The sequence below is a fragment of the Crocodylus porosus genome, unplaced genomic scaffold, assembly GCF_001723895.1.
Source record: "Crocodylus porosus isolate Cpor-Errol unplaced genomic scaffold, CroPor_comp1, whole genome shotgun sequence".
Taxonomy (NCBI): Eukaryota; Metazoa; Chordata; order Crocodylia; family Crocodylidae; genus Crocodylus; species Crocodylus porosus.
In genome coordinates, this window is record NW_017728947.1 from 76,885,931 (window position 1) to 76,898,211 (window position 12,281).

Here is a 12,281-nt window from a genome sequence, read left to right on the forward strand (position 1 = left end):
TGGCTGCCCAAATTGTCCATCCGGGGAACAAGCAGGGAATGATTACCCTGCCTGGCCACCTGCTGCTGCTGCTCAGCCCAGAGAAGAGAAGCAGCCCATAGGGGCTGAACCAGCAGTTTAACCCTTCCCTGTCTGCTCCCTAGGACAGACAGCCAGGTAACCACAAGCAAGTGGGGAGGGGGGGCAGGGGAGAAAGGAAATTGGACAGCCCATGGTAGAGAAGGGGAAATCTTACCTTTTAGTCCTCCAGGCCCCTTCAGACCTGAAGTGCAACTGCACCAAACTTGAGCTAGCACTAACACTGATCAACATTTGCACAGCTCACAGTGTAAAGTGCAATAAGGACCTAACTTTGCCTCCTGGTGTAAGTTACTTGTTATCTCAGTCTTTAATTACATCATCACATGGAATTCTTTTTATAGTACTACAGTGCATTACTCACTCTTTGCATGTAATATATGTTTTATCATCTAGATCTGGCTACTTGCATATAATTACCAGGATCTAGGAGTGTTGCATATACATAAAGAAACTTACCACTCCACAGAAAAAAATGCCAGCTAATATTTTGTAAATGGTATAGAATTAAAGACTGCAGGGATCTGTACACACACAATGAATTAAAGCAACATATGCAATCTCACACTTGCCTTTTTGACTTGAGGTGTAGCCATAGGACCTTATCTTTTTTTTAAAGTCTGAGTGTTTTAAATTGTTGGTCAGATTCTTATGTTAAATCTATTGGTTAAAAATTGATTCCTGAATTTTGCTGACTCAAAATCAAAAGTAATTGAATCTCAATAATAGGATCTGAGCCAGCATCTTTGAAGTAAATACTCTGCAACCTTTACTTAAGCAGTGGCTACCAACATCAGTTGAATTCAAATACTTTGCACTGTCACATGACTCTGAGCAGTTTGAATTTTGGAAGGTTTCACCTAATTCCCACAATTTCATCATTTTGAACATGTCCAGCCTGTGACCATTTTAGTACAAACTAAACTTTTTAGATTCAAGTAGGCCTTAGAAACAGTCTGGTGTAGGAATGGGTGTTCTCAGGCAGGTTACATGGATTGGGTTTAGATTTGTGAATAAGCACACCAGTCACAAAAGTCAAAATAAAAACTACTGCAGCAATTAATAAAACAATCAGAATTCTGTGCATGTTCCAGTAGCTAACAGTTCTCTGCTCAATCTCCAATCATCAGCCTAAAAATATCAATGTTAGTTGGGCCAGGAGGTACTACAGAAAGCAAGAGAGAGGGCAAATGCAAACCTAGTCACCAAACGAGTTTTCAGAAAGACCACACACACTCTGAGGAACAAGTTTCCTACTCACCAACTTCCCACAGCAGGGGTAGAAATGCATCCACTCATACACTGGCAAGCAGAGATCACCCCATAAGTATGTGATGAAAGGTGGAGACAGTATACAAGCACAGTTTTCCCCTAGCACAGAATGAAGAAAAGATTAGGGTTCACTAAGGGGAACCAGAGGCTGCTGATACAATCTGAACGTTGGCCAGTGACTCTAGAAACTAGCAGTAGTTCAGTGGGTTTCCTTGGTTGCATGATGGGTGAGGGAGGGGGTTCCCAGACTGAGCTTGCATAGAAAGCTGTTTCACAAACAGGTCACTGCTAGGATTTTGGGGCTGTGCGGGAGGAAACAACAGCAACAGCCAAGACTCTTGATGCCCGGTTTGATATGAATAGGCCTAAGCTGATAACTTGTCAGCCAAGTACTCTCTCCCTCCTCATTGCCACTACCCTCACACAGCTCATAGCACAAAACCTGACCCTCTTCCACATCTCTAGCTAACAGAACCTCAGGGTGTAATCAGGCCCCTAGAAGGAGGAGGCTGTGCCCCCCAGGAGCCCCAGCAGGTGCACTGACCATGCAATGTTCTGACATTCTAAAATTTTATTTTTCAAACAAGTAAGAAAGTAACATTTAAAACAATGAACCCTCCCAAATGTACTTTTCAAATATTCTGGACAAAAGTTTAGTTATTTCAAGCTTCCCACAACCTACCCCAGAAAGTTGGCTGAGGTGGGGTCAGCCTTTTCAACCCCAAAATATTTTTTAAGAGGAGGGAACTCTTTGAGACCAATATTTCTCACACCACACTAATAAAAAAGCTGAGCCCCAGAAGCCAAGCCAGCTTGGCACATCTGCCCCACTGGGCGGGGGAGAGGGTGGGTGGGTAAGAGGGCAGTTCTAACACCTAACAGAAGTTATTAATGATTAGTAATTATATCAACAAACATGACATTAAAGCTACAATGGATCCAACTATTGAAACTTTGGCTCCAAAACACACAGGCCTCCACATCAATGTCAGGGGAGTAGCTTTATCAGCTCACCAACCTAGGGAAGGGCAAGTTCCAGAAAAAGGCAATGATGTTATATGACACTGTCTGGGCCAGGAGGTAGGTCAAAGGGAAGAGCTGGGGCTTGGGGAGGATAGAGGAAGTGCAGACTGACAGGAACGGGAGGAAGATGTAGATGCAGCATTTCCAGCCAAATGGTTCTGCTTACCGGGCTCCACAGCTGTCTTCAGACCTGTTCTGTAAATAAACAGCGCTACAGCCTCTAAGTACTCTCCTTTCTTATCTAGCCAGAGAGCACCACTTTCTCCTCTGAAGAAGGATCTTGACAAATCCGTCTCTAAAGCTTGCAGGTATGAGAGAACAGAAACTGTTTTGAGAGTCAGGGAAGAGGTACTGGAAGCCTTCCCAAGGATTTTAGGCCTCTGCTATGGTGGTTTTGCTCATCAGAGCAAAACAGTGGCCTCCATATAATACCAATTCTAGTTTCAGATGTCATTGGTGCAGTGGGTCATAAGTGTAGACATCCCCTACAGAAAAGGAGTTCAGGAACTCACCCTGTGGCATGTGTGCTGGGTTTAGAACAGAGTATACCCAATACAGAATACCCTTAGGCATCACTGGGTGGAGGTCATCTCAGTTCTGTTACTGAGCAGTCACCAAGCCTGTTCCTGCCTACGAAACCTAAATTCCTGGGTATGGCTTAAAGGGGCTGCATTTCATATCTTCTTGCTGAGAAATTAAAAGAACCGCCACTTTGGCATGAACAAAAATGGATGCAAGCGCCCCATGCTGCTTGGCAGCAAACAGTCAGTTTAAAAAAAAACACACATTCTGTCAAATCTGCATCTCTTCTGGCCTAGCTCCAAGGAGTTGGAGAAGAGACAAGTAAACAAGAGGGAGTCTTGGCTCCTGCAGCGCTAAAATATTTGCCAAAGCAGGACAAAAGGGGAGTTAATTGCCAGGGTCCATTTAAGAGAGGGTGCAGCCAGAGTACAACTGGACATCAGTCAGCAATGGAGCTTAGACCACTAGAGCCCTGTGGATTAGCAATAAATGCAATCTCCCCTGCCCACCAAACTCCCATTACAGAGAAGAGGAGAACCTCAAAAACGGGAATTTGGGGGGGAGCAGGAGAGAATTTCCCCATGTGCAAATTGGGGCTCCAGATGCATGATTTCTGCATTCAGATCAACTCTTCTCATCAGGGGAGAGGGGACCACAGAACTTCCCTCTTTCAGAGGCTGGAGATCTCCAAGCCAAAGCTAGCCAACAAACAGAGGTGATCGGATGAGCAGAAAGGATTGGGTAAACCATTTGCTAGCCACAAAACATCTTCAGAGAGAAGGGAGAGGCGGCCAAGCAGCTTCAGGGCTCCATCTCGATACAGCCTGCGACCTGGTGAGGGAATGGGAAGGACACATCAGCCACAAGGCTGGATAGCCCCATCAACTCAACTCCTACCTGAGGCAGCTTGGATGGCAGCATCAATGGAAGGTGATATGATAAGCTTCTTTCTAGGAATGGATTGTGCTGCTTCTAAGCCAAAAGTGTGGTCCAAGGTACATATTGTATGTACCAGAGGTGTGATCCAGACTACAAACTATATGTACAACAGCTAGATCAACTGACCCAGAATACAAAAAGTAGTAGTCTATGCTACTAGAAGTCCTCTTATATGCTTTTACCAGTACAGACAGATCACTTACAGATACTCCATAACATGAAGTTTGGCAATCTTGTCATGCACTGGGGTAGAAGATCATGTTCCTACAATGTGAGTGCGTCTATACATGCGCTTTAACATGCATTAGCCTATTTTAATGCGCATTAAAGCATCACTAAAAACCACGCTATTTAGTTAATGCACATTAAGTGTCATTTAAAAAACTATGGGTATTTTTACATGTGCTCTGGGATGCAGCACCAGGCACTTTAATTAGCGACCTGGGCTAATTAAAAGTGCCTGAGTGTCATATGTACCAGCGTCCCCATGCTAGAAAATGGCGATGGGGCACTTTGACCTAAAGCTTATCAAACACGTTTTATTTCAAAGTACCCTGCCGCCATTTTTTCAGCACAGGGACACTGATACGTATGACAAGGAAGGCTGCCAGAGTGCGTCAAGTTCCATGCTCCAGCAGACTCCATTAAATCGAGTCTACCCCGACATGCTGGATTTCCAGTGCATTGGAGCAGGCTCCCCACATCTGTAGGAGCTACATGCTCTTTAGTTAATGCACATTACAACAGGCTAATGCATATTTTCCTAGTAGTTCATGATGGAGGGCACTTTTACATGTGCTCCAGGGATTGGGGGCGGCGAGCTTTAGTTCAAGTGCCCCCAGCCATGACTTAAGCATGAGTATGCTGACAGATGAGGTGCAGGAGGCTGCAGAAGCGTAGCAATTGCTACACTCCAGCAGATTTGATTAATTGAGTCTGTTCTGACACACTGGAATTCCAGCGTGTCAGAGCAGACTCGGTGCTCATGTATAGGCACCTGAAGGTACTAGGTTTAATGTGCATTAACTAAAGTGCTTTAATTCACATGTAGATGTGCCCTGTAACACAGTCCCCTCTGGGTACAAATCCCTGGAAGCTGCTTGCTGCCTCACCCACTGCCCCACTCCTGGCATGGCAGGGACACCATTAAACACTCCATTCTGCTGTACCATGCAGTTCCTTCCCTCCTTTTAAGAGGCCCCATGTTGCCACACTCACCCCCTTTATTCCTATTCTCAGTGGGCTCTGCTGAGTAGAAAATATAATCAACCGTGGCTCCAAGGCCCATAGGCATAGTTGTGACCTCAGGGTAACCTCTTTGAGGCAAGAAGTGACTGTAGACAGAGGTCAAGTTAAGGCCATGCTGGATTACACCTGAAGACCTGCACAGAGGAAACAGACCAGATGCAGAACTTGGCAATGGAATCACAAAGAAGTTGCCTTCCTGGTGCAACTGTTCATACAACATTGCTACATTTTTTTCCATTATTCTTTAATGTTCATAGTCCCTTCCAATTATATCAAGACAATTAGCAGGCAGGGTCTGGGGAAACTCCTTCATCATCACCACACCTCTGCCCATGCATCTCACTCCTGAGCTGACTGAGCTGCAGCACCAGTCCAATGCTGACCTGGCAGTTCCCAGCTGCTAAAAACAGCCTTAAATGGTTCCAGTAACTCTAGATGGAACTTTCTGGCTGATTCTCTACCACCCCCAGGGTGTATTTTGTGGTCACAATGGGGACAAGCTAAGTTATTTTGCCCATTACATTATTTTAGTTGCTCATGATCACAGGAAGGTCCATGGAAAGTGATCGCTCCCAAGAGAGGCATCACATGCCTCCAGGGACCCACCTAGTCTCCCTTGTCCACGTTACCTTGGGAAGAATGGCTCTAGATGAGGGTCATCCCCCACAGCAAGGTGCTTGGGCCAATAAGCAGGACGTTCTATAAAAGGAATAAAGAGATTCTGGTTGGATGTGCCACTGGACCAGGAGCAATTTAAGTTGGAAATCTCCCCCCAGGAGACATCAGGTCTCTTCCCACTACCCCAACAGTTCCTCTTTATCCTACAGATGGTACCCAAGGACAAGGCACCCTCAGGACAAACAGTGCAGACTGGAGAGTCAGGGCAAAGCTGAAAAGGAGTAAAAGACAAAGTTGACATCTCAAGCAGCGTGAGAGGAGAGAACTGCTGCTAAGCCCTTACAAAATCTGTTTGTGACCAGGGAGCATTATGTTCTCCCTCAAGTCTCTGCTCTTCATGCTAACTGTGTCAAATCACCCTCTACCAGCTGGTCCTTTTCACAAAGGCAGCTCCGACCTGCAGAAGAGTAGTTTTGCCATTGGTACCTGGTTTAGCATCTGTCACACCCTCCAGCAGGACCAGATCTGAAGGTCGTTCACAGGCAGCATCACAGAAACGGAACTGCAGCAGGAAATCCCGGCTGTACTTGCATCTATCTGCAGAGACAGAGACAGCTCAAACGTAGGGAATTTAAAAAAAAATGCAGATCTATAGACAATGCTAGGCATCTATTTGGTTTGCCCTAGTGGCAACTTCAGCAAGGAATCTGAATGCCTTGGCACTCTAATACCATGATGAGGGACTTGAAGAAAAGGGACAGTCTAAGACTCTAAGTTAGTCCCAGTGACTTACATACCTATAGCTGACTCACCATTGTGGTATCACAGTATTCCACAAATCAAGAGCATACATCTCCTTAGTGCTCCAGTGTCAAAAAGGAGCCGATTTTCAAATAAATCATTTGGGTCCAAGATCAGTGTTGGAGGGTGTGAGCAGAAGTAATAACTGAAACATTTCAAACATCTTTGAAAGGGCCAATGGTACAAATATACATGCTCCTTGAAATGTTCCAAAAGCAACTGAAAAACTTCAGAATGCTACCTCTTGAGACAAGGTACTATTTTGTTATGCGTGCACAAGACCAGGGGACCTTTGTGTTCACCAGAATCCCACAGTGCTCCACACTCCCCTTCTACCACCAAGATCCTACTTTAGACCCAGATACTCAAAGCACTCAAAACCCACGTTACCACCAGTGCTCCACTCCACAGCACCAATCCCTTCTACCCCTCAGCTCCACTGAGAGGGAGAGAGGAGAGAGAAGGGGACTGTGATGCTGCCACCAATGCCAAGCTCTCCAGTCCCTATCCCTACTACCTCTCCTTTCTCCCTCTCACCAAACTAGAACGGGGGGAGTGGAATTCCACATAATGCCCCCTTGCTGAGGAGCTGCAGATGCATGAAGTGTGGCAATTCTGAAGCACTCCAACTGGGGCTCGCAAGGGGGCTGTACACATCATGTGGCTGAAATGCTTTCAATCTTATATTTGGAAATGTTTCAAAAATTACTTCTGCACACACTCTGAGGAGATACCTGCCTTAAAGAAATAAAGGGTCAGCCTGATCACCACAGAACTCTATCTCCACTGGCCCTTCATCCAGAGCCATTTGACCTGGGCTGTTTTGGCTGAAGCATCTCTGCAGAGAAGACTGACAGAGTACTTGCTACTTTAAGGAGGATCTGAGGAGAAATACAAGAATGTTTTGGTGCATCTAGAACATACAGGGGAAAGTACTTGTGTGACACCAAGAGCATATATGCTCTTGATTCAGTTTCCTGCAAGTGCAGGTACATAGCAGAAACTCAGGTTGGGATGAATAGTGAAGTTTACAAGAGATATAATTCAGATCGGTGGGGCAAAGGAGGAGGAAAGAATCCTTGCCTAGAACACTGCTCAGTGCAGCAAATCCCACACCCTGCCCAGAAGCTCTGCCAACATCCTCCAAAGGGGAAAACTGCTGGGCTAAAAAGAGGAGCAACATGCTCCCTTAGTGAAACCATAGTCACACTACAACTCACTTGATTTCTTTGGCTGGCAAAGAGTGACATACTGGCAGCTTTCTGTTATACCCAGAGAGCTGGGCCAGAGTGGTGTTAGTAGTTTCCGTGGGTGTGGCTGCTGGGAGAAGTCTTCCTGTCCAGATACCTGCAGAGAGGCATCACCACAGAGGTAAAAATAGAAAATCAAGAACAAAGCAGAAGTTTCCCATGATAAACATACATATTTCATAAAATGAAATGCACAAAAGGCCTGTATGAAGCCAAATCAGTATAGCCACATGAGCAAAATAAGCAGAATATAGATCCCCAGGGCAACTACAGGTTAGGAAACATGGGACTACTAAGAAAAGAAAAATAATCATCTGTAGGGAGGTATCCTGCATGCACTATTTTGAAAGCTAATACTTTTGTGCAAGACCTTGCAAATGTTTGTGAATCTAGGCACAGAGATACAAACAGTACTTGAATAGGTGAAGTATGCCTGTGTCCCTGTATACATCAGAGTCTGAAGTCTATACATAAAGACAAACCTGTCCAGGAATCTGCACTTCCCCATACACCAAAAAGTCACCAAAACCAACAGCCATGGTTTAATGAAGGAGCTAGAACTGGTCAATGTAGTTTCATTGTCTGAACCGAAAAAGAAACCCAGTTAAACAAGCAAAATTGGTGGTGAGAATTATATATATATTCCTGCTTCAGAAATCTCCAACTGTGTTAGGAATATGAGAAGAGAGACACTACCTAAGAGTCTGAGGCTGAATGGTGCTGATTCATTTCAAGTGGGAGTAGCCTTCTAACAGTGATCAAGGTAGCTGTACAGGCCCTCCATCCCCCACAACTCTGAATTGTCCCAAGCCATACTCAGTGCACCCACCTTCCAGGCTGGCATCCCATGGTAAGCGAGGTGACCATTCCGGATGAACTTGTATAATGGAGAATCGGGTACAGAATTCAAGTCTCCACACAGGATGATAGGGCAGTAGCTGCCTTCAACAGTCTTCACAACCTTGTCAATCTCTGCTAGGAGCAGGGCCATCTGAGCAAGTTTGATATCTCCCCGGCGGGGATTATACAGCACGTGAGTGTTGGCCACACACAAGGGACTGGCTATTTTCTGTTCCATGCCTTCTGCAAGTAAGGGCTGCAGCAGCAGCACCAAACCCACGTTGTCCCGGTTGAGGATGTCCAGACCAGGCCGGAAGTATTCAATAGGGCTGACACTGACCAACTGGAACCTGGCATGCTTGTAGCACACTGCACAGCCATCTGTCTTTTTCCCTGTTCTCCGTTTGTAGAAGCTCACAAAGCCTGAAAAGAAACCACCACGCATCAGCAGAACCCAAAATCTGTTGCACAGGACTTCTGCCCAGTCTGGTTTTAAATGGCTCAACCAGTAGAGTTTCCACTACTCCTTTTGGGAGACTGCTCTTGACAAGAAGGTCTACTAGATTGTGAAAGACCTCTCTTGTTTTCAGCCCATACCTTCGAGTTATGCCCCAGGCATGCCCTATGCCAGGGCTGTCTAAATGGCAAACTTCAGGTTACATGCAGCCTGTCACAGGTTAAACTATGGACTGTGGGCTTTTATCTGGCTGCCACTCACTCCATCACTGGATGCAACAGCACTCAGAGTCTCTATGTTCTCCCCTTCCTCCTCCTTCCTCCCTCCTCCGCTATAGCTTCCTACTTTCACCCCAGGGGACAGGGCACTGCAGGATGCTGAAGCTAAGTCCAGGGTTGCACCAAGAGGGTACAGTGCAGCAAGAGAAGCAGAGGTGGGAGGGACACAGGGGACAGAGGGAGAGAGGGGATCATGCAGCTGCATGGTGCAACAGTGAGGGAGGGAGTGTCTGCATGGCATGCAGCCTGTGGGGGCCTAAAATTTGGACAGCCCTGCCCTAAGCAGCAGGTCTTCCTCAGACTCATTCTGCTACAGGTAGTTCTGACTCGTAAAATTACTGTTTATAGCCAAGAGTCTTTAGGTCTGTCCAAGCCCAAATGAATTTTGTTAGCCTTTTATCTGCCGATCTGGGAAACAGTCAAACACCAGGAAATGAAGAGGTGTGCAGGGTTAGAGATCTTCAGCAGCAACCAAAACCAATGGGGAGAGGGGCAGACAGACAGACTAACTTTAGAAATATCAGGATGGCATGTTCCTCAGCCAGCCTCAAAGCTGGAGCTCCAGACACCTACAGAAGGGTGGGACATACCCATCATCCTCAATGTTGGCTCCAGCTGCTCCCAGTAATGATTCTCTTGTACCTCCTGGAGACACAGAACCTAGAAAGAAGGCAGAGACCTTGTTCACTCCACCAGTTCTTGGCAATTACTTTCTCAGGGGACCTGCGGGAGGAATGAGGTCTATTCCTAGACCTCATTTACAGGGTCTGCCTACTCAGCAAAGGATGTACCACGCTCTCCTGCCCCCACTTCTATTGGCGGAAGTAGAGGCTTTCCAATACAAACATGACTGGAGCATATGGCACACACTGAAGTCAGGATACAAGCTCCTATGAGCACACACCAAAGGGCTCCAACCACTGCAGAGGCTCAAGCCTCGTGCCCATGGCAGCCAGCCTCCTCCTCGGATGCCCATTCATTTAAAGGACCATAAAGTTAGATAGAATAAGGCATTCAAGTCCTGAAGACACACAACATGGAAGAGCCCCGGCAGTACTCACATCAGGATCCCAGTGCTGTATCTCCTGCAAGATGTTTGGGAGACGGTAGTTCCAGTTCAGAATGTCAGGCTGGCAGTGCAGGTACAGATCAGGGCCCTGTTCCACCAGGTCCTGGGCCAGAATGTTATAAGACATGACTCGAAATTCAAAGAGAGAAGCATTCTCCAAGCATGGCTCTGGTGCACTGGACTGTACAGAAAGATCCTCCCAGTCTCTCCATAAAATCTCTAAAGGTATCAAGAGACAGGAAGACAGGAGCTAGAGGGATACCCACCATGGATCTGACCCATTTTCTATGATGCCATTACTGGCTGGGACATGGCTGTTTTCCCATTTCCTGAACCTGCACTTTTTGAACACTGAATGTGCCCGTGAATAACTTTCTTGGATTAATCTGGATAAGTACTGACAATTTTCTGGAAAGTCAACCACCCCCTAAAGACCATCACTAACATGACTTAAATGAAACTGTGTCATGCAACACTAGCCAGTTCAATGACATTACTAACTTTCCTCTTGATCAGCTTTCTCTTTGGAACAATTACTTTTATTATATCAGTTAGGAGATGCCATCAACCTAACATGGAAAGATACAACCTACTCCTTTCCGGCAGCCAGGTCAGACATAACCAGCTTCTCCACGTTTCAGCCTCCACATACAGAAAGAGCAACAACTTTTGGTGCACTAGCAAGCTCTACTTTAGCACAGTAGGTTCAGAATCATAAACAACACTGCATTAATACTCACCATGGTAAGGTATCTCAACTGGAAGAGGCTGAAGCTGCATCACATCCTGAAAGGACCAAGCTGGGGTTTCCACTGGCATAATGTCTGTGTCAAGTGCTAAACTCCACCCCAGCACAGCTGGGTCTTCAATTGGCCTCTCTGTGGCTGGAGAGGTGCAGCCAGCAATCTGATGATCTGTCTGTGGTTTTATAGCTGCCCATTCTGCATTGCCCATTATAGCCACTGTTTCCTCTGTTGCTAATTTTGCCAATTCAACTTCTGCATCTTGCTGTGGTCCTGAAGACACTAAGGCATGGAGCTCATCAGCATGCTCATCACTGCACCACGTGACCTCTGGAACCACATTCAAGTCACTAAGGCTGGTCATCAATAACTCTGAGCCTTCAAGCCAGTCACTAGTCAGTGTGGCTGATACCTTCCCCACTGACGAAGTGCTCTCACTGGTGTGTTGCACACCAGATCCTTCCTCCAGCCACTGCTGAAGCAGGGCTTCCTGCTCTTCTGGGACTGACCTCCCACCAGCCACAGCAGAAGTGCCCTCTACCTTGGTGGACGGGCTCTTCGCCAGAAGCACATTTTTTCGACATGTAAAGAAGGCATCTGCCAAAAAGCCAATACAAAGCACAGGTTAAAAATCCATGGTTCTTTTCACTTACTGGTTTATTTAAGGTACTGAAATCACAGTGGATAAAAATGATTTTTTTATTTAATTGATTTTTTTTTTAATTGAAACTGATTTTTTTTTATTTTTTAACTTAAATATTTAAGTTTTCCTTTTTTAAAATAAGCCATCTTAAAACAAAATGTGAATTTAATACAGCATAGGCTAAGGTATAAATTTAAGGTAATCTATTAAAATAATTTAAATAAGATATGTTGAGTCAATGAGCCTCTACTAAAAACTCTGGAGTTAAAGATTGTTTTTCTTCTCTATAAGAACAAGGAGGGAAACAGTTAACTTTTGAGGTCAAGCTTTAAAAATATGGCACAGTATTTCATGTATTAGAGGCCTAACCCTGCAAGGGATGCAGGTCTATACTACTGGATGCAAAGGATCAGCAAAGAAGGAAACTGAACAGTGTGCAAAAATATAGAGGGGGAAAGTGTTCATTTGAATCTTGATGGATGAAGCAATGTATGCAATGA

The 12,281-nt window shown here is 45.6% G+C and overlaps 1 protein-coding gene across 1 annotated transcript; it reads right to left on the reverse strand.

Moving 5' to 3' along the window:
* Window positions 1-1,078: 1,078 nt before the first annotated feature.
* On the reverse strand, window positions 1,079-11,762 carry ANGEL1 (angel homolog 1). Its single transcript, XM_019551932.1, has 9 exons — window positions 11,136-11,762; window positions 10,388-10,614; window positions 9,917-9,986; window positions 8,581-9,014; window positions 7,722-7,848; window positions 6,187-6,297; window positions 5,712-5,781; window positions 5,053-5,216; window positions 1,079-3,726 (listed from the first exon to the last, which is right to left on the reverse strand). Exons 1-9 carry the CDS (start codon window positions 11,500-11,502, stop codon window positions 3,566-3,568), a joined length of 1,731 nt encoding a protein of 576 aa, XP_019407477.1. The 5' UTR covers window positions 11,503-11,762; the 3' UTR covers window positions 1,079-3,565.
* Between the last annotated feature and the right edge of the window lie 519 nt (window positions 11,763-12,281).